Here is a 27,170-nt window from a genome sequence, read left to right as displayed (position 1 = left end):
AGAGGAACAGTGTTATAGTATAAATATATATCATATTACATCGTTCTGATCGAGAGACTAAATGGGAACAATAGGGGGCAGGGGTCTGCATAATGAGTTATTTAATATTTGATACTTTTTGGTGCATTTTGTGATGGCACCCTCGTATATAAAATTATTAAAGTAAATAAAATGCATGACTTTTATTTGTGTTAATATGCATCCGCAGAAAGAAAGAGACTGAGAGTGACAATGTTTATTTTTTGTAAGCTACACAACAGAAGCCGAGCTGTCGTTTACTTGTCCATCAACAGTCGGCAGTAAGGAGTCATGGCTCTTTTAAATCAGCCTAAAACCCACGAAGAAGACTGTCAAGCCTCGCCATGGCGGAAACCGAACAGCAGTCAGGTAAAGCGCAGCTGAATGTTTCTGCTCAGCACTGGAAACCTCTGTCTTGCTTGTGCTCTGTTGTGTTAAAAGCTAATATTGTTAGCAGGTACATCATACTACTGCATGGGACATTTAATGACTTCACTTTAGAAAAGCCTCGGATGCACATCACCACTGTTCTCAAGCAAGGCTATCATATACATTTTGTATAGGTTAGTTACCTTTGTCCATGTCATATCTTTGTACGCCAACTTGCACTCAAGTGTTGTTTTGTTAGCAGTCGCTGTCAACTTCCTGCAAAACCTAGAGGTGCCTGTTTTACTGTCAGAGTTTAGCTAGCACGTACAGAGAATTTGCAGGTAACGGGCTCCAGGTTCCATCGCTGCCTTTTACTCATTTACTAAGATCATAATCAGGATAAACTGATTTGTCTTTAACTTTAAAAGTTAAACAGAGGAATTATTACACTCCCGCACTTTACAAACTCAAACCAACCATGCACAAACGTTGATATGGCGAGTGTAGCTAAGTGTTAGCCAAGCTGAACATTCTGGTAAAGGGGCTACTCCGGCAATTTAACTGTCACAACAGGCAGATTTAAACATGAGTTGCCGAAATGAAGCAGCAGCAGCTAAGCTTGGATCTACTGAATAGTTAGTTGCCACTTTGGGTCATGCTTCATAAATACTGAATCCTACATTTCCCACAATGCAATTCAAAAGCAACTTTTAAACTTATGACATAAATCCCGTCTTACATTAGGCTGTAACACAGGACTGATAAAGTTATAAGTATGTAGTCAGAACAGAAAGTACATAACATTTGTATATTATTTATTACATGAATAGTATTGGTTTTGAAACAGACAGTGTCTATTTGCTGAATTTTATCTATTGTTTCAAAATAAAGTGCAGCTGTTTCAAACGCTTTTCAAATTCCTGTGCAAATTTAATAACCCTACTGTGCATAACCCAAATACACTATAAAACAGTACCTTTCTGCATATAAAATATAGCTTACTGTAGTTAAGATAAATTATATAAATTATAATGAGACTGTAGCCTAAAACAGTGTTGTCTTAATTACAAATGCAATAACATCAGTAGCTCAAATGGGCTAGTAAGCCACTGCTTGGTGGTTGTTTCAGTGCATTTCAAAATTTTTTTTACAGGCCTGAAGGCTGTCAATGCTGAAATGATAGCAGGGTTTGAAAATTAATCTATTCATAAAGTGTGTGTATATGCAACAACAAGTAACTGAGGCTGCCTCTGTTTTGTGTGTTGGCTCTGCACCACCTGGAAAAGTAATTTCCCATATTTGTTTTGTCCAAAATCAAATTCACTTTCTCTGAAAAGTGATATAAAAGGTCAAAGTTGTTGAACCCCACATGCAGTAGACCAGTCTTTAAAATGCAGACTGTGGTCCTCATCTTAGCCCTATATGGTACAGTGTTTTCCTCCCCTTTTCTTCCTCTTCTTCCCTCTCTTTGCTGCCAGCAACATTGGTAATCCTTCCAAAGCTTTTTGATCCATATTGGTCACTGTAACTGTGATCCCTATGAGCGGTTTCCACTACATTTGGAAAACTTAATAGCTACTATCCAACGGGCATTATCTCTGAATAGTGTTTTAATTTTTTTTTTTTTAGGATCCACTCCTGAGGATGAAGCACCTGAACTCACCTTCATGGTGCCCAAGAAAGAAATCAGCATGGTGCCTGACATGGGCAAGTGGAAACGATCTCAAGTAGGTACCTGCCTGTGGCTGTGTACACAATTTTCACAGTCCTAAAGGTTTTTGTCTTACTTGCCATGTTGTGTACAAAAGGCTCCAAACTGCATAAATAAGAGGGTTAGAAATTTCATGCAGGCATTAGTGTGATACTGAGACTGGAGCCAGTACACAATTCTCAGATCAGCCTGTAATACCCACTGGTTTGTGACAGATTAGAAGTGAATTTGGCATCAAATTCATCCCTCATCAACTAAAATATCCCAGGCATTGTTCACACTTGTAGTTTGCTTCCTGTACCTATATAAAGGGTTTCTTATCATGTATGGTTGGGGAGTAACTTACACAGTGAAACATTGTTTATTGCACTGAAGAGTAGTCTGATTATTTTACCTAATTTCTTTTCAATACATTTGTCTCAATGTGAACAATCCCAGTTTTGTAAAAATATTAGTTTTAATACTGTATCATTGTACAGACTTTAGTTGATGTGGTGCATCTGACCACACGTCCTCATAAATTACAGTTTTCAGCACATCTCTCCTTCTTCCAGGCATATGCTGATTACATGGGTTTCATTCTGACTCTGAATGAAGGTGTGAAAGGAAAGAAGCTGACGTGTGAATATAAAGTGTCTGAGGTATGTTGTCCGTCTTATCTGGGGGATCGAGGATGGCTTCACCTTCACAAAAACAAAACATACATTCCCAAATTTATATGGAACATAGTGAAGAAAATCATGCAAAATATAAAAAGCTGCCAACTCAGCGTGAGAGTCTGCTGAATGTACCTGCCCCTGAGCTACATGTGTTGATTTCTATGTTTCTTTTTTAAACTCTCATGTTATGATGATGTTTATTGGTATGAAGGTCAGTAACAGTGTTGCTACAGTCACTGGCGTCTTGTGTGACAGACAGTGGAGAAGTTGTTAGATCTTTTGGAGACTCTGGACCGATGGATAAACGAGACCCCTCCTGTTGATCAGCCTTCACGCTTTGGTAATAAGGCCTACAGAACCTGGTACGCCAAACTAGACCAGGTAAGTACTCACACTCACTCACCCACTTTGGTCCTGTTCACACCTGATCCAATCTCTCGTAGACAGTTTGAAGTGCAGGTGTGAATTCTCCCAAGACATATTGAGATCTGATCGCTCAGACCACATTCAGAGGTGGTTTTGCCACATGTGGCCTTATTCTTATCACAGCGAGTACACGAATACCTCCTGGGCCACATGGAAGAACCACCTATTCAACTGACATCCTCTGTGTAAACAGGAGTAGGTATTCATCTATTCACCAATGGCTTCCTATTATAGTGCAACAACAGGCAACAGCAACAAACATGAAAATGGATTCGTGTAGATGGAATACACAGGAAACATGCTGTGTTTGAGATGCCCATAGATACAAGTACATCAAACATCTTGGGCAGTTTGGTTTGTCTGGTATACACCAAGGAATAGAGCCAGTCTTCCTCTGAGGACTGCCTTCCTCTGATTAAAAACAACAAGGTGAAGTAAGTAGAGATTATGTATGTGTTTTAGAGCCCGGAAGTGAGATCTGATCACAAGTGGCCACTCGAGACGCATTTTAATACCAGGTGTGAACTACAACGTATTTAAAGCTGTCCACCTGTGACCTGATCACTTGAGACACATGTTAATGCCAGGTGTGAACAGGGTCAGTCATGCATACAACCATATGTTCTCTATGTAGAAAGTGATGGTGTGTGTGTGTGTGTGTGTGTGTGTGTGTGTGTGTGTGTGTGTGTGTGTGTGTGTGTGTGTGTGTGTGTGTGTGTGTGTGTGTGTGTGTGTGTGTGTGTGTGTGTGTGTGTGTGTGTGTGTGTGTGTGTGTAGGAAGCAGAGGCCTTGGTGTCAACAGTGGTCCCTGCTGATAAATGTGCAGCAGTTCCAGAGATAGCTGTCTATCTGAAAGAGTCTGTGGGGAACTCCACCAGGATAGACTATGGAACAGGTAACAGTGTCGTGTGTCCGTGTTTTATTTCAGTCCATCACTGTAGTTCTACACAAAACAATCAGTTACAACAGAGGTTGGATAATTTGACTCTTTTACTTTTTAGTTTAATGAAACTATCTCAGAAGTTAAAAAAAACAACAAATGTTTAATAACATGACATAAAGCTAATGGGTCAGTTCACCAAAACAAGTGTTATTTTTTCATGCAAGTTTAATTTGTGTTGGTGTTTAAATCTCTGCCTCCACCAGGGATGGGTTTCAATAGCATCTTCTCAAATCTGAATCAATTTCCAGATCTACTTACCAAACCAAATCCTATCCTATCCTATCAAATCCCTTATCAAATCTTCAAGTAGTTTATTGAGTGGTAACATCTGTTAGTTTTTACTTGTTAGGACAGCAAATTAAAAAAAATGTGACCAGTTTTGTGAAACATGAACAACATTGAAGAATCTGGCTTCTTCTAATCAGGTTTTTTTGTGCACTTGGTAAATTTGACTTTGATTTATGGAACAACTATTAGACAAGTGTGACAGTGATGCCAATATAGAAACTACAGTAATTAACTATCAAACCTAAACCATGGACATTGTTTTGAATAGTTTTCATTTTCAGTGTTCTGTGACACACATCAGCTGAGCTGCAGCTGCAGGAGCCATAGAAGAAGAAAGTAAAAACAACACAGTGAAAGTAATAAAGTAGTAATTCTACTTTATCAACAAATAATCACTGTTATTTTGCACATTTTGTACATTTAACGTTATCTGAAGGTCGAACTTGTTGCACTGCTGCAGGTCACAAAACACAGTGTAGCACTGAGGCTGAGACCAAGTGCTCATTATATAAAGTAGCACAAGTTGTTACTTTAACATGTTGGATTGTAGATATTTAAACAAAGGACTTTTGTTCACGTTACGTTTTGCAGCTGTTGCATTGACTTTGGAAAGTTTATGCTGGTCCGTCATTTTTGTTGTTTAAAACAGTGTTTGTTTAAATCATCAGTCATCTTTTTTTTTTTTGCCTGTAGTGTCAGAGATAGTCAAAAGACTAACTAAACAAAATGGGAATGAAAGATTCAATAGGGATTTGTTGGCAGATCTTAACGAATCCAAGTGTTTTAGCAACTTGGAACTGGATCCAAAATAGACCTGGCTAATTAAACCCTCCCCTCACCTCCACCCAATACAATGCAGGTGAATAGAATTTAGTTTGTGATGCTCACAGCACAGAAAATTGTGTTTTTAAAAAATTCAACAGCAGCATCTCTCTTCAGAGTCAGTGTCCCTGTCACTGTAAATACTTCACAGAACACACTGGAGAACTGTAAGAACTGAGAACAGTTGTGGTTCTCATGATGCTGTGTTGAGGGACTTTGTTAGCTCCTCCTTCAGAGCAGGTTGTCTACCAGCAGAGGAGGAACTGTGAGTGTTGATTGGTTGAACATGAGCCAATGCTGCACCGGCAACCATCAACAACGGCTCAGACAAGTGGACTGCATAATCTAAACTCACACATCTCCTTTTCAACCTTATTATTCATCGTTGTCATTGAAACGTTTTTTGTCGTATGTCGCACAGAATATTTTTTTTCAGTAACTGTAACAGATTACATCACCCTGGTTCCCTTGACAAAAAGCTGATGGGATTTTTACGTTGGCTTTTTGGATTACTGTAGAAAATGAGCTCTGTGATTAACAAATGTTTCTGATCCTGACACGTTTTGTTCAGCAGGATAATCTTCACTAATGACTCCACTTTATGATGTTTGAAGCCTGAATACAATCAGCAGCAGTAAAAAGCTCATGTTAGGCTATAAACCAGCTACACCACAGTCACATGACTTCATTGTCACCACCACTAAACTTCAACTGGAAAAAGATTTACATTTAATGTCCCAGACGACCTCTGTAGTCTCATTTAGACACTTGTTAGCAACCGGCCTTTTTTAAGAGATGTAAAAGCTTAAAGAAATCAGGACTATTTACTGATGTATTTTATGTTGTAGAAGAAAACATGAAAATGTCTGAGCTTGTGTTAAGCACAGACATTATTTTAGTCATCTAACCAAAAACCCATTAAAAAAACCCAGAGACATGGGGTTTAAATGCATTTTTATGGCTCATTCCTGCAGCACTTCATGCTGTTGAATTTTAAAAATACTGTTCAATGCTGTGGGCTACAGACACTGGTTGTAATTTAGGTAGAGTGCCTTTTCGCCAAACATAATTATTTTATAATTTATATCTAAATTTAACCATTTCTGATCCATTGCCTAATCCCAGCGTCACAGTTTAGGAAGCCAATCACAGCCCTTCTGTCCATAAATCCCATGATGAGAGGGATCTGTCATCATGACTGGAAAGTCACTTTTTATGCTACACATAAAAGTGTGATCTCTCTACAAATTGACACCAGGTTTATCAGACTAGAGACATACAACACAGATTATATAATGTTCGACCACAGGGAGGTGCAATCACACACCACTCCACTATTTCTGTACAGAGAGGCTTCATTCAGATCTTTACAAGGGCATGGCTGAGGAAAAAGACTTAACGGTCTATTTAAAGGACTAAATGTTTTTAAAATGTCTTTTTTTGGGGGGGGGGGGGGGGGGGGGGGGGTTTCATGATCAGTAAACACATTGAAAATAAAGTTGTAAAGGTTTAAAAAATATAAAGCAGGACTATCATTTATTGAAAGAGTCAAGATTTGATCTGCACAAAGATCATGTTGATGTTTGAAGATGGTTCTGTGTGTTTTTTTCTTCTCAGGTCATGAAGCTGCTTTTGCTGCCTTCCTCTGCTGTCTCTGTAAGGTTGGAGCTCTCAGGGTCGACGATCAGATGGCCATTGTTTTTAAGGTTTTTGACAGGTGAGCTGTTGCTGCTGTGGCCTTCTCCATGTTCAGCAGTACCACGCAGAGAATGTGATTGCTGTTGGTTGGTTGTTTCACCACTTGAGTCCAGACTTTTATTCACCCTCTGCCATGTATCTGAATACAAAGTGTGAGATGTATCTCTTATATATAGTCCTCAAAAACTATCCAACAATTTAAAAGAGCTATTTTTCTACAGCTACATAGCCAACGTTAGCAGTGACAGCTGTTTACTTACAAATCTGCTGGGATACATGAACGTTGCCGCCATATTGGATCAGGCAAGACTGCCCTGTAAATAAATAGGAATAAATGGAAGAGCTGTGTTTTTTCTGGATAAAAATGTATTTCACTGAGTCGTTTTCTATATTCAAGGCTTGATTATCTCATGGAAATCTACAGTTACTTATAATCGCAACAGTTTAGGCTGTAATCATTGCTTTCCATAAGGAGGAGTGTGTATCAATGCTGGGTTTACATTAAGTGAATTACTGAGTGGACAATGATTCATCATCATAAGGACTTGTTGCCTGCAAGTTGATTTACTTGACCAAACCTCTGAGTCGTCTGATGTGAACTCTTCAATAGAAGGGATTCAACTTGAGTAATCTGAGTTAAGTTGGTTAAACTTAATTTTGATTGCTGAGCTAGAATCAGTGAAGAATCTTAAATATTCCTTCTTCATTTTACATCCATTTTAAATGTTTCTGAATCCCCAAACTTTCATTTTATTCCCCAGGATTACATGAAAATATTAGAGATTTTCAATGTGGTCTCAGAATTGTATGTATGTTTCAGGTATCTCTCAGTGATGAGGAAGCTGCAGAGGACCTACAGAATGGAGCCAGCTGGAAGCCAGGGTGTGTGGGGACTGGATGACTTCCAGTTTCTGCCCTTCATATGGGGCAGCTCCCAGTTTATAGGTAAGAGCCTCACGACAGTAGATCAGTAAAAACTATAAAAACAAAGAAGCATGACAGAGCCACCTGTATCTGAGGGAGACATGTAGAGTAACTCAGGCTGGGACATACAGGGACATGATGCTGGTGCCAAAATGGGGAATGAAATGGAGTCAAATCCATTTAGACAAAGAGTGTCATTTGTATGAAAATGTGAAAGGAGCCTGAGTTGTACATTACTGCAGGTAACAGAAGTAACTAGGACTGAACAATTCCCATATTGTATAAAGGTAGATGTCCATGTGTTTTTTTAATTAATTAATTAATCGATTAATTATTAATCTAATTAGAAAGCAGGTCTAGGTTCTGTATTAATACTGTGAAAGTATCAAAGCCTCAGTCCACAGAGAAATGCACACAGCCTGTATTCAGAAACTGAGCCTTAAAACCAGCTGTCAGGACTTTTGGAACTTTGTGATGTGACAACAAAGCAGTCACTGCCACGCCCCAAGCCCCGCCCACCTGGACCCACCATCCAACTGCTATATTTTTATTCAGTCACTCAGAAAACAGTCAGCCTGATTGGCTGTTTTCTGAGAGAAGCCTGAGAGAGGAGATGTAAAACCACAAATATATCTTCTTATGTATTAAAACTTCAAATAAACGCAGGAGAAATGTAAACTATGGGACCCTTAAATGTTTTATGTCGATTTTTTTTTTTTTTTTTTTTTTTTTTATGTGAATTTAAAAGAATATAATTTATTGCAAGAGCAGTCTTAACAGGCTGCACATGTGACAGTTTGAGTCAGCGGGGGTGGGTTTCATACTATAATGAAAACTGTCACCAGCAGATTTACTCAGCTGTAATTTAACATCAGTTCTGTGAGTCAGCAAGACAACACTTGGCTGTTGCCTCATTAATAAGCTTCTTGCATCTATACATTTATGCTTGGAAAAAATAAAGACTGAGTAAAGAATCATTTTCCACATAAACAATGTAGGCGATCAACTCTAATCAATTTCAAAATTCTTCAATCTGAATATTACAGATTGTTGTCAATTATACAACTCATGTAATATAATAAATAAATTGATTTGTCAATTTTTATATAGAAAACAAGGAAACTGTATGTCAAGGCTGAGTTCTCTCAAATTATATTATAATTATTAATTATGTCAATTATAATATTAGTAATTAGAAAATATAATGATAACTTTTAAAAAAAGAGAAGTGGGAGGATATCAATTAGTAACTACAATATGTTATTGTGTTTATATACATTTAGAAACAACACAACTGCTTAATTTTTGGTAAAAATGTATCTTGTTGACACCACAGATACTGTTGTCAAACTTCTGGAAAATAATTGCATAGTGCAACTGGTCCTCACGATCATCATCATGTACTGTTTACATTTTGTACCATAATACTTCTGGGACAGACACTAACACTATTTTCAACTTTTACTGAGAAACTGCTAAAATAGGTATAGAGGTGGAGCTGCCTCTGGTTTAATTCGATGATGCACATATTGTATGCGTTACCATACCAATAGGGTTGTCACGATACCAGAATTTCAGTAGTCGATACCAATACCTGTGATTTTCCACGATTCTCGATACTAATTCGATACCACAATTTAAAAAAAAAAAAAAAAAAAAAAAAAAAAAAAAAAACCCCAGGGCGGCCCGATGGCGGAGTGGTTAGAGCGCGTACCACATGAGCGGATGCTCTTAGCAGCTGAGCGCCGGTTCGACTCCCGACCCGACTCCTTCCTGTGTGTCATTTCCCCTCTCTCTCTGCCTTTCCTTTCCTGTCACTCTCTGCTGTCCTGTCAATAAAGGCAAAAAAATGTCTTTAAAAAAAAAAAACAGAACCCATATACTTTTAAATTCACATATTTATTGAAAAGTGCTTTAAACTGTCAAGTATTTAACACCACTATAAAAACAAGCAATACTGTGCTTTATGGTAATAAATAACAACAATATTCAACTATTTACATTCAAAAAAGAACAGCAGTGGCATGGAGCCTTCAAGTATATAAAACAAACAATATTCTTCTTCTTATAAATATGCAGATAAATAACAAAACACATAACTAAAACCTCTAACACCAGGCGCTGTTTGCATGTCGGCTTGTTTGTGTCTAGAATTGCTCCGTATTCATCCGCCTCCAATGCAAAATATTTCCACTTGCGACTCTTCGTACCTGTTTTGTCAACGAGCCGACGTGTTGTGCTTCCACTCCCACTTGATGAAGTCATTGTTATTATCTCAGGTTTTCTTCTTCAGCGCCGCTGACTGCTCTGTGCTGCTCACACGCGGACACTGCCCCCGTCACTTCCGCCAAGAATCGACAGGGCTCGCCGCGGGAAAGTTGAATATTCGGTTCTGACGGTACCAGAAAAAGCAGGTATCGATGTATTTTTTGCGTGTTGGTATCGAATTGGTACCGGAAGTATCGGTTCTTGTGACAACCCTACATACCAACTTACAGCGTACAGATCAGGAGATCGCCTTCTCAGCAGTTCAAGATCAGTAAATGGATTTAATAGTTGTTTTGAATTCATGTTTTTCATCCACACCAGGGCTCAGTGTCACACTGGTCTGAACAAACAGGACCAAACAGGTTCAGTGTGAAAGCACCTTTATAGGTCCCTCTCTAAGGATCTTAGGCTACATGAGCAGGTCACATGAAATTAACTGAAGCTCTGCAGTGTGGGTGGGTATTAGGAAATGCTGTAAAAAAATAATGCTCAAAGGCAACATAGCCAACATTGGTGTTAACAGCTGTTTTCTTGCCAGTCTTAAAGAAACGTTGAAGTTTAGCATCAAACTTCAGTCCTTTACTTGCTAAGAGCCGTCTCCAGTGGTGGAAAGCAACCCTCTTGATTTGCTTCTCACTTCTTTTCTTCTACTGCAGTTAGCATGCTAGCCAGCGAGCTCCGGTCCGATTGGACCATCTTATCACTCCCCGATACCAAGTCACTGTAGCGTCCAGTCTGCCCTGAAGAAGTAATGCTGCTCTGATGGCGTAACATTATAACCTCTTGCCTTGTAAATGCAACGATGGCTGAAGCTGTTGGCAGGACTGGTAAGTAAACAGCTGTTAATGTTAATGTTTTGTTGTGCAGCAATAACAAAACTTACAAATAGCTTTTTCAGCAGAATCTAAAACAGTTTAGGTGAACTAAGATAGGTCTGTGGGGACTTTTCATACATCTTCCCACTATCATGTCAAAATTTCAATTTGGCACTGCACTATTTTATCTACAAGTATATTGATCCACAGAATAATGAAAACAGGAGATTTTTAAAGGTTATATTTGCTCTGTGTTCTCTGTTTCTGGGGAAGCAGAAGTATCAATAAGATATAAGAGATCTGTACTGTACTGATGAAATGTCACTGCAGTAGAACTGTTTATCATGTGCAGTGGTGAAAGGTTCAGATCAAATCAAGTTTTATTTATATAGCACTGAATCACAACAGAAGTTATCTCAAGGCACTTTCCAATTGGAGGAGGTCGAGACCTTCTGTATAAAGTATAGGAAAGAAAGAGACCCAACAAACCATGTGACTTGGATAAAGTGCAAATCCCTGCATCTCTACAATGCTGGAGTTAGTGGGTCTGAGCTCATGTAATGGGAAGGTGAATAGAGACACCTGCTGGTGAACATGTGCACTTACACCTTCATCTCGCTCCAGATCACCCAACACTGGAGCCTCGCCACTTCATCGATGAGAGGGTGGTGAATGAGCATCACCAAGACTACATGTTTCTGGAGTGCATCAAGTTTATAAATGAGGTGGGACAATGAAACACAACTCACACACTCACAGTTATCACCTTTGTTACATTTTCACCTGCTTTTGTTTTTGTTTAAACAAACTAAATTGTACACACATTTATGGGCTCAAGTTTGGGTCAGTAAGAGTTTGAGCTTGTGAAGTGATGTTCACAAATAATTCCAAAGTTTGTAAAGGTAAATCAACCTTTATAAAATATCTGCATCTGCACATCTGCATGAGAAAGTTCAAGTTTGTACATGTGTAGAGAAGAGTGTCTTTGTAAAAAAGAAAAAAGATTTGTATGTTTTATAATGAAGAAAAAAAAAAGAGAGAGACTACATGAATAAAATCTCTGACACATGATGTCAGTGGTGAGGTTAAAGAAGATGAAAACAGCTTTTGTACAATTGCACAGTAAATTAAATGTTTTCTACATCATTATGAAATATAATTAAACCCAACTGGGTCACAGAAGAGCCCACGCCATCGTCCATCTTGAAAATATACTACACAATCATGATCTGCAGCAGAGATGAAGCTAATGGAGCCACCTGTGATTGGACTCTGCTCTGGTGTTGGACTGTCATTGTCCAATCAGATTCAGGTGTAAAAACAAGGTCAGAATTCGAACTTATAACTTAAGCGTCTCTTCACAGTGTCTTTGTGTAAAGCACTAACTTGAATTCCTCATCCAGATTTATTTCACAGGTGTCAATGGTTAATTTACAACTACAAACTTTGGAATTATTCGTGAACATCACTTTACCACATCAAACATTTTCTTTTTTTTCATTTTCTTTTTATTGAGCATCAACAATATTGTACATAGATAAACATACAGAAGGATCACAATGCTCCTATTTATATAATATAATACCCCCCCTCCCCACGAACATGTTGGGACACCAGTCCAAAAAGAGAAAAAAAAAGAAAAAAGAAAGCACATACATGAGTTTGCCAACACTGAGGCTGTGCACAAAGCAAGAAGACAAGGTTCACATGGATTTGATCACAATCATAAATACAGGATGGACGCTAAGTGGTCATTAAGTGGGCACAGTTTTAAGTTTACCTAAATGCTTCAACACCGGATCCCAGACAGAAAAGAATTTGTCCCTAGACCCCCTAAGAGTATATTTCATCTTCTCTAATTGTATGAATTGTGTCAGGTCACTAAACCACACAGATACTTTGGGTGGATTTTTTGATTTCCAATGTAATAATATTCTTCTACGTGCAAGCAGCGTCGTAAAAGCAATTATGTTTTTGTAACTTTTCCTTAATGTTGTATGTCTCCTATCTGTGGTACCAAATATGGCCATAGCTGCGTTGGGTTGAAGATCAATATTCAATGCTTCTGACAACGTTTTAAAAATGGTAGACCAGTAAGTTGCCAGGGCTGGACATGACCAAAACATATGTGTTAGATCACATCAAACATTTTCTGACCCTAATTTAGCCCATACATATTCACCTGTATCCTGTACATGCCCATTCTTTGGCTTTACTCTGTATCATACATCCAACATGCACACTGCATATACAGAAAACCGCTGATAGTTAGTATGCAGCTGTGGGGCGGCTGTAGCTACAGGCTGTGGCTGTGTGGCTGTGGAGCGGGTCGTCCACCAATCAGAAGGTCGGTGGTTCGATCTCCTCCAGGTCACTGGTCGAAGTGTCCTTGGGCGAGATACTGTTTGATGTATGATGTATGACTGTGTTACCGTATTTATCATACGAACTATACTAAAGGTACTGGGGGTTGTTGATACTGCTGCTATAATATCTCTCTCTATGTAATTGTGGATGGACTGTTGTGCTGACACAGACTGATTGTGTCCTTCATTAATATTCTCAGGTCATCAAACTGTTGACCACAGTTTCCCACACTTTTTACTGACGTCTTTGCCATAGGTCTAAATCAAGTGGCAACCCGTCTTGACTTCACCCATTTGTTTGTGAGCTGCTGTTTTGTAATTTGTGTGTCGCCACCTTGGTTTTTCAAAACCAGGAGAGACCATATTTGGACAAGAAGGTGGAGCTGAGGAGGAGTGAGGGGTGGATCTGACCTGCTCTGTCCTCTATCCTGATTGTCAGGCGGGTCGCTGTGTATACTACAGTCTGTCAATCACATGGTAGCCCCACCCTAATGCATACCCTGCTTTATCATCAATTTTCCCCTAAATGGACCATAATTTAAAAAAATGAACATCAAGTTGTATTGAAGAAGAAACTAGTGATTCAAGTAGAGAGAGTCGCTGGTGGTAATTAGATAGAATGTAGCTTTAAGGCTCTTCAGCACTGGCTTCACTTTTCATGTCCATTTTTTACAGTCTGTGGTCTAAATGCAGATGTCACTTTAGTCACTGCCAGTTTAGCAGTCTTTGGCTACGTCCACACGACTACGTCTTCATTTTAAAACGAATGAAGACGATCTCTGTCCAGACTAGGTGGCCAATGAGACCCAATCAGGGAGCAACTGTGGGTGTCACTGTCAATGTCTCCAAAGGTCTCTTTTTTTTCCATCCACACTACAACACAACCCTGGAGTTTTCAAACTAAAACAGGTTCAGCAGTCTTTCTAAAAGCCTCCGTGTTAGGGGACGTAGCCTTTGACTGAAGCTTCGCAACAATAAACCCTCATTCAAAGTCACTTAGATCTTTTCTTTTGATACAAAATCAGACTGAGCTGGACCTGCTCAGCGTTTTTATACCTGCCACAGAACATGACGGGATGTTAATTGCCTAACACCATTACCTACACAGCTGTTCCTGGTCTTTCTCTCTCTCTTTTCTCTTTTCTCCTCCCCCCCCCCCCCCCCCCCCCTTTTTTTTTTTATCTCCTCCTAAACCCAACCGGTCGAGGCAGACGGCCGCCCACCCTGAGCCCAGTTCTGTTGGAGGTTTCTTCCTGTTAAAAGGGAGTTTTTCCTCCCCCCTGTTTACCAAGCGCTTGCTCTTTGTGGGAACTGTTGGGTTTTCTCTGTAACAAAGTAAGGTCTTGACCTTACCCTGTAAAGTGCCTTGAGATAATGTATATTATGATTTGGCGCTATACAAATAAAATTGAATTGAATTGAATTGAATTAATCGTATCATGCAAGGAACCTGTGTGGGAGCGTCTGCATTTGTTATGTGTCTCCACTCATTTATTCAGTTTTTCCTTTAACACGTCAACCGTATGTATATTTAACATATATAAGGGTCATACTGTTGGAATGAAAGATACAGGCCACAGCTGAATGGGGTTTTGTGCAGGAAAAGGAAGATGGGAAGAGGTTGATGGATTCTGTTGGTAGAGTCTAAGCAGAACCCTGCGCTTTGTTTTTGGTTAATGGAGGAAAAGGAGGGATAGGAAGTGGGGGAGGGCTTTGGTGGAGCAGCTACATCCTTTTCCTCCTTCCCACTGAGACACACCACCTCCTTCCCTCTCTTTCCTCCTCCTCCTCCTCTTCCTGATGCTTGACCTCTCCCTTCGTTTCACGTTCATGAAAGGATGCTGCTGTTGTGTCAAGAAGGGTGCACGTGGTTCTCCTCATCCATTCCTCATGGCTTTTATTTTTTATGACTTTGCTCTGCCGTTTTTTGTTTGTTTGTTTGTTTGTTTTTTTTTGTTTTCTTTTTTGTGTGTTTTGCTGATTTAACTTTTATCTTTGGTGTGACTGTTTTTGAGCTGCAATGGTGAATCAAGCAAGAGAAAATTAATTGGCCAATATTCTGATAATCAGTTGATTTAGGTAATTTGTCCCAGAAAATGCCAAAACGTTCTCTGGTTGTAGCTTCTCTAACATGAGGATTTGTTGCTTTTGTCTGTTTTTATATAAATCTATACCAAATATATAACAAGACGTTTAAAGGTGTCGTCGTGGGCTCTGGAAGTTGACAGATTAACCACTAATTAAAATAACAAATAAACTGTAAATGAAAAGTGAGTTGAGGATATTTAAAAAAAAAAATAGGAGTATTTAGGCCTACATAACCATTTTGCGGTGCTGTTATTTTTAAATAACTACGTCCGTTAGGGTATATATGTTTTCATGATTTCCCACTGTCACAAAAGCCATTTCATTAATGAACAATGGCATAATTAGCTATGAACATTTTTTATTATCCCCTGCTGATATGCATCTGTCACTCATGGAACATTCTTCTCTCTTCACTCCTGTTTGTTCAGTGCTGTTGTCATTTTCCCACCAGCCTTGCTTTTCAGCGCAGTGCTGCTGCTTTTCCTGGCTCCTCATTCTCCTCATGCTTATCCCCACTGTCTTCTTGATGCTCATTGTTCCTGTCTTCCACTCCTGTAACTACCTTGTCTTCATCGCTGCTGCTCTCATTGTCCTCAGGAAAACACATAGCTTTGCCTTTCACCTAGCATCAACCTCAGAAAGATATGTGTGTAAATTGTCCAATCGTCTATATCACAACATATATGACTTTTTTATACATCAATGATTAAAATAATATAAATAATATATATCTATTATCAAGTGTAAATGAAATGAGAGTTAGCGTGTTCTCCCAGAAAACATAGTGGGCAACAGGAAGCAGTAACTTTGGCTCTGATATCAGTAGACAGGCCAGTAAAAGGTCGTAAAAAGATCTGAGGCATGAACACTTTGTGTGGACACTGTGATGACAGCACACTCACTGTGACTCACAGAGGAGTGGCATGGCTCCTTTACCAAATACCACCATGCGATAGTTCTCTTATCATAGACTGTATAGAAAAAAATGGACGTAGACCCCCTGATTCTGAAATCTCTGGCTCCAATAGGCTCCCTTTCTATAAGCACCAACTTCTCAAAGTCAATAATTTTTTTTTTTCCATGACTCAGTGTGATGTCAGCTAAATTCACTTTGAATTTGAAAATAATTTCCTAATTAATTTTAGGTCTCTGAAGTGACTGATTGACAACAAGCTGTTTGGGCTGCCAGCTCTCTACACTGAAGTCCGTGTAACGTGTGATTGAGCCGACGTGTAAACGGAGCTGGTCATTGTCGCTGAGCGAGTGGGCGTGTGATTCTCTGGGTATTGTCTGAAGTTTATGAGTGAGTTAGAAGTCTGAATGAAATCATTCACCTGTGGTTTATAAACTTATTTCAGTTTTAAAATCTTTTAGGCAGGTTTGTCGATATTGTTATAGTATTTCAAATTATCTTATTTATACCAACAGAGTGACATGATTTCTCAGACTTATTCTGTTCTCGTCTAAAATCTGAATTATATCAACTTTTTTCACCAACCGTTTAAGAAATTGAGTTTTTTTTACATGAAAGTTAGTCAGATTCTCCCTGAAAACACTGGTCATGACCCAGTTTACTAAGTCTGTTTTTTTGCAAGTTTAAAATTTTGCACCTACGCTTTGCTCTTTCTGATTCAAACAGCTGATCTGCAGCGTAATACAATTTAGCTGCGCTTGTGCTTTCAACGGTTGAGAAACTGTAGTTCCAAGGGAAAGAGCTGTTTGACAGAAAGATAAAGTGGTGAAAATATTCCAAATAAAGTGCACTCTGAAACTAATATTGGCTTTTTTCTGTGGCCATAACATGTTTTTGTGGCTGGCCCCATCGCTTAGCTTCTGTGACGGTGCTTACAGAGGCTTCTCTACAATCAGAGGGCACTGATCCAAATCTACTGCAGGTAATACACTGACTTTAGATAAGTACCTCAAACAACCCATGTCAAATATCCCAAACTATCACTTAAATCCAGTTTTGAAGAACTTAAAAATCCAGACTCGTGTCAGATCGTAAAGAAATTAAATCAAGCTAACTCACCTACTCATTTCAAAGAACAGGGCCCAGGTGGAACAGACAAATCTGACGACATCGCCGACCAACAACAGACAGTGCTGTGTTGACATGTGAAACTTTTGACAAGTTCAGTTGGTTCATTTGTTAATTTTGGTGTAAATTAATGACAAATGTTGGTGGAAACCTAACTGTTAACTCCCGATTGCTAGTGAGTCAGTGCCTCAAGATTCTCTCTGTTTCCCCTCTATTGTTGCGTTTCCTCTGCCGCTCATCACTGCACACCATTTAGTTAAATAAAGAGTTCTTCAAAATAAAGTTCTCCTAGCTGAGAAACAAGCTAACAGTCATTTTGCAAACTCGTCAGCTTTATAGCTTAGCTCGGTCTCTTACGGGACAATAATAACCTTTTTTCATCAGAATTAGCAGGTATAAGCGATTTTTCTTTTTTATGATTAGTGATTAACTCCTATCACACTGCTAGAGGACACACACAATGTCACCACACACAGTCACAGAGCACAGACGCAGATGCAGAGGAGAAAGAGAGTGAGCTGCTGTGCAAACTGGTACAATAGATCCATCACATCTCATCCCCAGGTTGGTGCTCTGTAAGTGTCGAAGCCTTGATGTGAGACGCTGTGATTGTTTTTTCTTAAAACTTATTTCGGGGCTGCAGCTCACTCTGTCTGCCCTAAGCGCGGTGTAGCCATGGTGTTTCTGCTTTAACAACACCATGCTGGGCAGGTGTGTTTACAGTGTGCGTGCTCTAAAAGATATTACAGCACAGAAGAGGGGTGAAAATCAGCGTGTTCACTTGGGACTTGTGTTTACATCAATCCTGATCGGAGCTGGAGCTGATAAATGCCTTGTCTACTGTGGAGTAATTTGACCTGGGACTGAATGTAGATTGGACCCATTTCCATTGCCAGCAAAAGCTTTAAGCTGTAAGCAGGTTTTTTGACCAGTGGAAAAAAAGGCTTAAGTTAAGTAATATTTCTGTTCTATCGACGGTAACCAAGGAGACTGGCTTCACTATTATTTCTTGTTGTGAACAGTATTACCTTGTGGCGCACATCAGTACGTCGTCGACTATGCCGTCAATAACAGTGAGTCAGCTGAATCAAAGTATATTCAGGATATTACAGATCGCTTCCTCTATTTTGGACTCTTCAGCTCCCCTCAAAGGTTAACACTGTGTAGTTCAACGCACTTTTGTGGGTCGCTGCATGCCAAGGGATCCTCTGATCGCAGTGTTTCTATAGGAATGACCAACTTTGCTGTTTAAAATGCTGCTGTGACCGAGCCCTAACCTGCACACGCACTCCAAACCACTAATATATTTAAATGGACAAGATTCACAGTTACACCTCCGTCAGGTCAAACACTTTGTTTTGACCGGAAGCCTGACGCTCTGCTTTGCCTTTAAGCCTCTGAGCACGTACAGCCAAGTATTTTCCTCCCATTCACACACATGGATACTTTAAACTCCTTTCCTTTTTTTATTCACACACAAGGCTCTAGTGTGCGTGTGTGTGCGTCGTGTGAGTCACTTCCTTCACCACATGCTGCTGTGAATCACTCCTTCCTCCAGGGAATACGGGCTGTCTCCACCCCCCTTTCCTCCCTCTTCCATGCCCTTCCCCCATGTGTTCTCATGTGAGGCCCTGGAAAGTGTCTGGAGCAGTGTGTGTGTGGGAGAGTCGGGGGGGTTTGAGGGGGATGGAAGGGGGCTAGAGGGAGGGGGGCTAGGGGGAGGGTGGGGGGGTGGAAAAAGGAGAGGTTGTTAGATTGATGCCCGAGGGTCTGGTTTGGGTTCCTCAGCCTCTTGGGAGAAAATGGTGGGAAAACAGTCTGAAGTCCTCACTTCATTCATACATTTATAAATTCATACATTTGTTTTTGTCAGTCGTACTTGTTACAGTACATGTCTGCCTGTTGTTTTCCTGCATAGTTTTCCTATTAGTTGTCTGTCTGTTCGCTAGAATGTATTATTGTTACTCAGGTGACTGCAGGAACAATCAGCCTTTTGTTCTGCATGGTCTTGACTATATCACTGAAAGCAGTGTAATTAGTGTAAAATCAAACAATGTAATCAGTAACTTTTGTGCCTGCTAGAGGCCAGAAAACCAAAGCAATCAGCTGAAAGATGCTATAAAACTTGATAAAACTGAGGGCAACTGCAGAGTCTGGTGACTCAGTGGGTTCGTCTCCACCAGTAACTTTCTCATACATGTTGTCACATGTTTAATTATTGATACAGAAATATTGGTTATACCAGCTGTAAGGTCTCAAATCTCCACAAATCAGTCCAGACTTACTCTAGTCTGCCATGAATATCCATCATGATTGTAACTGATTAAACTCAGGCTGACCAAAGCTTCATCAATGAAGAAGCCAAAAACTATTTAAAGCTACTTTTCCAGCCCAGCAAGTGATTTTGGACATATCACTTTAATGATGGTTTCCAGAGGACTAAATGAACCTTGTGATGCAAGTTTAGAAGTTAAGCATCATTTTGTGACTTTAGCCTGCACACAGACATAAACGGCGCCTGCTGACAGGTAACAATTATCAACCAAAATCCAAAATCAGTTTGAGTTTTCATTTGGAAATGTGTCATTAGGTTCAGCTTCTGTACCTTTTGTTACAGTCTGGATGAGTTTCACTGAACATGTCTCACTTGTCCCACTTTCACCGTGGCTTCCTCACTTTGTCTCTGTTTTGTAGATGAAGACGGGTCCGTTTGCTGAACACTCCAACCAGCTGTGGAACATCAGCGCTGTTCCTTCCTGGTCCAAAGTCAACCAGGGCCTGATCAGAATGTACAAGGCCGAGGTACGCCTTCTTCCTTCCCTGTCATTCTCACTGATTAGTCCAGTTTTTCATGGATTAATCGACCCAGTAAATAGTTTGGGACTTGCATGTTTCAAAGCGTCAGTGAAAAGATCAGACATATCATCTTACATAGAAAACCACAAAATCTTAACTGCACAGATACAAAGAAAATAAATCGTTTGTGCTCTCATTTGCAATTGCTGAACGGCACAAATTTTGCAATAGACACAAAGGCGCTGTGTGAATTTTAAGTCCCCTGCAGAAGTAAGTCCACTGATCACAGCAGTGGTGTCAAAATAAACTGATTTCAGACTGAAGAATCACTGATGCCACAACCAGAACTCCACCAGGTGATACTGAGAGGTAGGAACATCTCTCAGTATTACTCAGTACAGTTCAACAGCATCACAAATTGCAGCATCCAAAATGACCATTAAAATAAAAGGACACCTTCCTCAAACAGATACAGTTAAAACTGAACAGGACGAGTTAGTGCAGGCATGTTGTGTTGCTGCGGTAGGTTTATCTAGGTGTAGCTACTAAACTGTCAAGTGAGCGTGTGTCAGAACAATTCTTTTGAATTTGGTTCAGTATTTTCTGATCTGGTATCTGACAAATAGGGTCTGTTGTTGTTATTGTTTTATTATTATTGTTATTATTATTATTATTATTATTGTTATCATCAAAATACAGCAATGATGTGGAAATTAGATGATGATTAGATAATTGAATTCAGTCTTGATGTGTTAATGAGATAACGATCACATTTTGAACGGGCACTAAACTAGTAAACTAGCAAAACGCTCTGTCTGACTCCCGGTGGAGAGAGGCAGGAAAGGGTTAAGAGAGGAAAGGAGAGAATGGAATTGCGTGTGTTTGTGTGTGTGTGTGTGTGTGTGAGCCAGCGAGCGGTTAGGGGTGGGGTTGGGGGGATGTCTAAGCCTGTTCTTTCCCCGCCTGCATGGCCACATCCTGTGTTTTCCAGAGCGGCCTGTGAGTCTTCCCAAAGAGCTGAGGGGCCAAGCTGTCTGCAACCCCCCCCCCCCCCCCCCCCCCCACACACACACACACACACACACACACACACACACACACACACACACACACATACATACACACTCCCCCACCCCCCTCCTTTGCCATTCCCTTCATTAAATCCTCCCCTCTTTCGGTCCCGACCTTCCTCCAAGCCTGGAGCAACCATCAGCAGACTTGCATTCCTCTCTCCCTTTCCCTGGCCCCACACAGGGTTTGAGGCAGAGAGTTGTACGAGACCTAGAGAAAAGGAGAACCCACAGTTTTTTGTCTGAGAGACGAGTTGATTCTGGGGTCCAGTCGCCTGTTTGGAACTGAATGTGTGAAATGACGAGCATGCTCAGCGAAACAATGGTAAATGGACTAGTTATAAATGGAACAGTTTATCTTGTCCATACTTTCAATAAAAACCAGCCACCCACCTCTCACCTACAAAGTACATCTTAAATGCTTCTGCTGACATGCTTTAGGTATTATAAATAATAAGCACTCTAATGGGAATTAAATGTTCTTTACTTATTTCAAGGAAAATAAGGGCTGTAATAAGCACATAACAGAGATTTTGAAAAATGTGCATCTTTAATTAATTAATTAATTTTAGAAAAATTACACAAAAAGTGTAGCATTAGTTTCCCCTTTTCTTCTTTTTTGTTGACCCCATTTCACATCTTAATCATGTTTATAATGAACAATCTCAACACATCTGAACAGTTGAACAGCTTGAACACCTCCTTCACAGAGCAGCCGGAATGGGTCCTAAAACAGAGATGAGTTAGTTACCTCTGGTCCCCTCATCCTGAAGCCTCTGGGTGTTTTGAATGGCTTTTGATTAGATGACTGAAATAAGGTCCGTGGTTAACATGAGCTCAAGACATTTTCATGTGTTAATCTACGTCAGACAGTAAATACCTCAGGCCTGATTTCTTTAAGCTTTTACATCTCTGAAAAAAGGCTGGTTGCTAACAAGCAGCTCAATGAGACTACAGAGGTTGTCGGGGACGTTAAATGTCATCACTCCAAACGTGAAAACTGATCTTCTCACCAGTCCACCTTTCACAGCGTTGTTCTGTTTACTCTTGCGCTCTGACAAACTACTGTATAACTAACTTTGAAAGGAAAGGCTTGTGTAGAAGAGGTAAGTTTAGCTGTGGTGACGCTGAAGTCATGTGACTGTGGTGTAGTTCATTTATTGCCTAACATTAGCTTTTTACTTCTGCTGATTGTATTTAGGCTTCAAACATCATGAAGTTGTGTTCATTGGTGAAGTTTTCTTTTGTCTGAGTTTATTTTCAGTAGTAATCCAAAAGCCAATGTAAAAGTCCGATTGGCTTTTTGTGGAGGGAACCGGGTGATGCTAACACCCTGGTTACCCTACAAAAATACATCATCCCTGCAGCACTCTATACCCCACTCCACCACTTTCCTCTCTTATTTCTCTAGTGTCTCTCATGTCGTCTCTCCTCTGTGAGTGTACCTCACTCACTGACGCGAGTTGCGATGATTGGCTGAGTGGTATCACATGACCGGGCCATTCTGCAAGAGAAGCTGCGCCAGTTCAAATAGAAACACTCCATCAAAATGTCTCAATAATTTAGAGCTTACAGGTCCAGGGTGTTGTCTGGACCTGGGTCTGGACCTGGGTCTGGACCTGCGTCTGGACCTGAACTGGACTTGGACCACAGCCTGCCTATGAGTGACTTGCAATAAATTCGACCCCTGTTTAATCTTGTCGGGATTGTGCTTAAAGGTGTTCTTTTTTTGTTCTGTAATTTTGTAGGCCTTGTGGTGGCGCTGTACTAGATTGCGTTATACTCAGACAGTAAGTGTTTAGAATGGGTTGTACTGCAGAGTAAACAATCTGTTTCCTGTTTACACTGGCTCGCTCATGCTCAGTGCCATGTATGCCTTTTCACGTGTGATAGTATTGACAGAGATCGTTTCTGCTACGGAGCTAAAACGGTCATCTGGGCAGAGATCATTTTCCTTTTTTAAAAAACGTTTTTAGATGAAAATGTATTCGTGTTGACACAGCCTTAGCTGGCTGGGCTACTGAGTTTTCAGTAAGGCTAAACCTCCACCTGTAAGTGACGGAGCAATGTCCTGTTATTGTCAAATGATAATACTTAATGTTACACCACTGCCTTTAGTATGTATCTTAATATTGCTTTATAAGAAACAACATTATTTAACATTTTAACATACGATTATCTCAGTTTCTGTCTGGGTCTCCGTGAGGTGTCTCTTCAGGTTTCTGGTTTTGACGCTTGAATTTTAATTTTTTTTCTTGGCTGCATTATATTTGAAGTGAGTCCACCCAAATCCCGCTGTTGCCCACTTCCCATCGCCATATGTATCCCACAGCCATAGTGTCAAAGGCACAGTGGCTAGGTCCAAGCTGGCACCGTTAGCAGAGCGTTCATGGGTGACCTGCTGGTGTGCGGTCACTGGGAAGAAGATTCAGGCAGGCAGGCAGGCAGGAAATGTGCAGCGCAGCCATCCAGTGAGGGAAAGACATCTGAATTCTGTTGTTGGGGAAAAAAAGGCCTGTAATTTCATCTACAAATAATAATATGGAGAGATTTCCTGACTGTTTTTATTTTTAAACTCAGTTTTGATCACCTTATTTCAGTTTGATATCGTCAGCTATTGTTTAATCATGTCAGTTTTGTTAATATCTCCTATCGTTAAAAACAGCTCACAAAATTAAAGTCTCATTTTTTTTAAAAGGGTGAAAAACTTCCTGGGCACTGCAGTTTTCAGCAACTGTTAGTCAAACAGGAGGAAATGGTGCATTTGTTGGGAACTATTTTTAGTGGTGGATTCATTTACATTCAGTGCTCTAGTGAGTACTTGGTGCAGCAGGATGGTGTATGTGGGATTGTGTTGAAATGAATGACAATGTGTGTGTTCATGGTAATGAAGGAACATATCATCCAGTGCAACAGTGTGTCTTAATGTATGTTTAATTGTTTTTGGACAATAATTGAGCTCTAGGAGATATATCGGTATCAGTTCAAACATTCATCTTTGGCTGTGGGTGTTTTCATGGGATTTGTTGACAATAAGACAAATATACACACCACAGGATAACCAGACATATCCTGTGAACAACATGGTATTCTTGAGAAAATGGTCAACAGTGATTAAAAGTATATGACATAGTGAAGTCATTAAAGATAGAGAGCACAAAAGATTGAACAGAAGCAGGCATAAACTTTATTCAGCAACGTTAATTCATCTACATTTAAAACAGGCCAGTTTCACCTTTTCACTCACAGGCACATGGATGTTTTACAGATTTAACTGATTAGATATCAAAAAACCTCAAAAAGTTCATGGAGGCACGTTCTTCCACCCCAGATCTGCCGTGATGATCATGACCGAATGACACCGCACACACAAACTGTTCAATTCCACAGTGTTCCTCCAACACAGTCTCCCAACCCCCTGCCCAGACACCCAAACCCCCACCCCTGCTCCCCAAAACTGGGTCTGTGTCAGTATGCACAAAGGACCATCCCTGGTCAGCGGCCATTTTGAACATGTTCAAAGTGAAAGGCTTGTCAGACCAGTTAACCACAACTCTCCCTTTAGGTCAAGGTTAACTCTCTCGGTTTGGGCTTTGGTGTCGCTCCGGTTCAAGGTGTTCTGTTTTGGTCTTTGCTCTGTTTTGCTATATGATCTGAATATGAATTATTTGACAGTGAATAATCAGATCCAGGTGGCCACAACACACTGGAATTTCAAAAAATGCTTTAGTTACACCCACAAAGCTAAAGAAAAATGTCAGTTTAATACAACTTGGCCAACGTTTCTTTCAATTATGCTAACATTGTACTCAACAGAGTTAAGACACGTGAGCTGCCAGACAATCAGGCAGGTGGGAAACAACCCGATGCTATGTGCAGATTATCTAAACCATTTCATGTGGAGGTAAAACTGAAAAAAAATGGGTGGAAAAAAACTTGGTTGTGTGAATCTTAAGGATGGTTTGACTGACGCACGAATTCTGTTCTTTTACATTTCTTTGTTGATCCAACACTACGAACCTACAAGGGGCACGCTTTTGGACAGTTAAATTCTGTATTTTAACACTACAAGCTGCCTTTGCTATTCCTCCGTGTAGTAACTACCCAACTGGAGAGTAGACAGTCTGCTTCCTGTTTACACCGCATGCACATACCCAGTGTTTGATAATGGTCATGTGATATGCGTTTCCAGGTGTGTTAGTATGCATGGAGATTTCTGAGCTAAAACGGTCGTCATGTAGTTGTGTGGTTGAAGCCTTAGCGGTTAGCTTGCCAGCTACAGTAGTTCACCAGCTGTTCCTAAGCACAAAGTCCCAGAGCTTCTAGAAGTAGTGTATGTTTTGTTAAGACATGCTGATCAGTTCTGCAATAACAAGGCCTCAGTTGTAATTTTGTGCTTGGTTGTTGTGTTTTTTTCTTGTCAGTAAAAAAAATCCCTCTTTCTTTTCTTCTCCCATTTCCAGTGTTTGGAGAAGTTCCCTGTGATCCAGCACTTCAGATTTGGTAGCCTGCTGTCCATCCAGCCAGTGAACCCCTGACTCTAATGGAGGAATGCCTCACACGCAGTGGAAAGACCAAAATCCCAACAGTCGGAACCAACATTTTCCCCTTTCTCTGGCATCCTCATGTGCAAACACAACAGTAGCAAAAATCAACCACATGTAGTCTGACATGCATTCCCACATGTGCACGTGTGTGGTTGTGAAGGCTTAAGTCATCCACAACAAAATGCAGAGCATGTTGTGGTTGTGATTTTGGAGCATCCTCTTTTTTTAGAATTGTGCTCATTAAACCTCAATGCTTGAATTTACCTCAAAGTTTGGATCCTCCTAAGCAGTAGGCTCGATCACAGAATGAGATGATACAAGTAAGACTTTGTGTGAAAAGCTTTTGTTTCTTGTTCAGTCTTTGTTTCTTCCCTGCTTTTGCCTTTAAGGTGAGAAGTTTTATTGCACCCATATCTTAATTGCCTACTTTATTTTTTATCACTTCAGTTGTGGTAAACACTGTAAATTGATAAACCATACTTGAATAAATTCTTGTGGTTGTGCTGTGCAGCTTTTTTCCTCAAAATTCTCAACCCAATTGGAATATTGTAATTTTTTACTCCAGATTTGACTCCAGTTTGAAAAGACAGTGTTAAATACCGGATGTGTTTCTATTGGCACGTTTTCAAGATCACTTCATGTGTTTCTTAATTTAATTAAAGAAAACATATTTTTGTGTTACTCATTTAATAACTCATTTAATACATTTCAGTTTTCTCATCTTTTATTTCTTTTCCTCATCATGTACCTGAATTTTGTTCTATGTTCCTATCTTGCATTAAAACCACCATGTGTAAAATGTGAACATTTCCCGCTTTGCAACAACCATGGTTGATGTGATAAAAGACAGCAAGGCTTGCTTCTGATTTAAAAGATGCTATAAATACATTCTAAAAAAAAAAATCATTGTGGCTTTAAATGGGAAATTGTCAGTGTTGAAAATGCATTCACATTCATTCACATAAACATGACCAAGATAAAGAGAAGAATTACGCACTGCAGAGCTTCAAGTCCGGCTGTCTAAACACCAGCAGCCAAAAACATAACACATTTAGCAGTGTCTGTGGACCTGAGAGTTCACATGAATTTAGATTATTAAAAACATCTTTTTGTTTTTTGAAGCAAAACAGTCCATGATTAATATGAGAGGTGGTCATGACACAGTCTCTGAGATATTAGATGACAGAATATTACAACCTGCAGCAGGTGATGTTGCACTGCTGGTGTAACAAGTTGATCCTGAACAGAAGCAGCTGCCAGGTTGAGAGAGAGAACTCAGTTGCTTTGCTTTAATATGCCAATAAAAATTATGAAACATGAA

General features: G+C 40.0%; 1 protein-coding gene and 1 long non-coding RNA gene across 2 annotated transcripts; one reads left to right on the top strand and one right to left on the bottom strand.

Annotated features, from left to right (window-relative positions):
• The first annotated feature begins 239 nt into the window (after positions 1–239).
• On the top strand, positions 240–27,170 carry ptpa (protein phosphatase 2 phosphatase activator). Its single transcript, XM_071465471.1, has 10 exons — positions 240–387; positions 2,017–2,114; positions 2,653–2,739; positions 3,013–3,138; positions 3,961–4,078; positions 6,854–6,953; positions 7,755–7,879; positions 11,566–11,666; positions 20,131–20,238; positions 25,766–27,170. Exons 1-10 carry the CDS (start codon positions 363–365, stop codon positions 25,838–25,840), a joined length of 963 nt encoding a protein of 320 aa, XP_071321572.1. The 5' UTR covers positions 240–362; the 3' UTR covers positions 25,841–27,170.
• Positions 6,696–10,576, bottom strand: LOC139611121 (uncharacterized). Its single transcript, XR_011686262.1, has 4 exons — positions 10,069–10,576; positions 9,573–9,687; positions 7,195–7,248; positions 6,696–7,073 (listed from the first exon to the last, which is right to left on the bottom strand). It is a non-coding gene; the product is annotated as an uncharacterized lncRNA (long non-coding RNA).

Source organism: Trachinotus anak, unplaced genomic scaffold (assembly GCF_046630095.1).
Source record: "Trachinotus anak isolate AG129_WGS33_773 ecotype Australia unplaced genomic scaffold, CSIRO_AGI_Tana_v1 ptg000028l, whole genome shotgun sequence".
Taxonomy (NCBI): Eukaryota; Metazoa; Chordata; class Actinopteri; order Carangiformes; family Carangidae; genus Trachinotus; species Trachinotus anak.
This window is presented reverse-complemented; position numbering and strand designations above follow the sequence as displayed.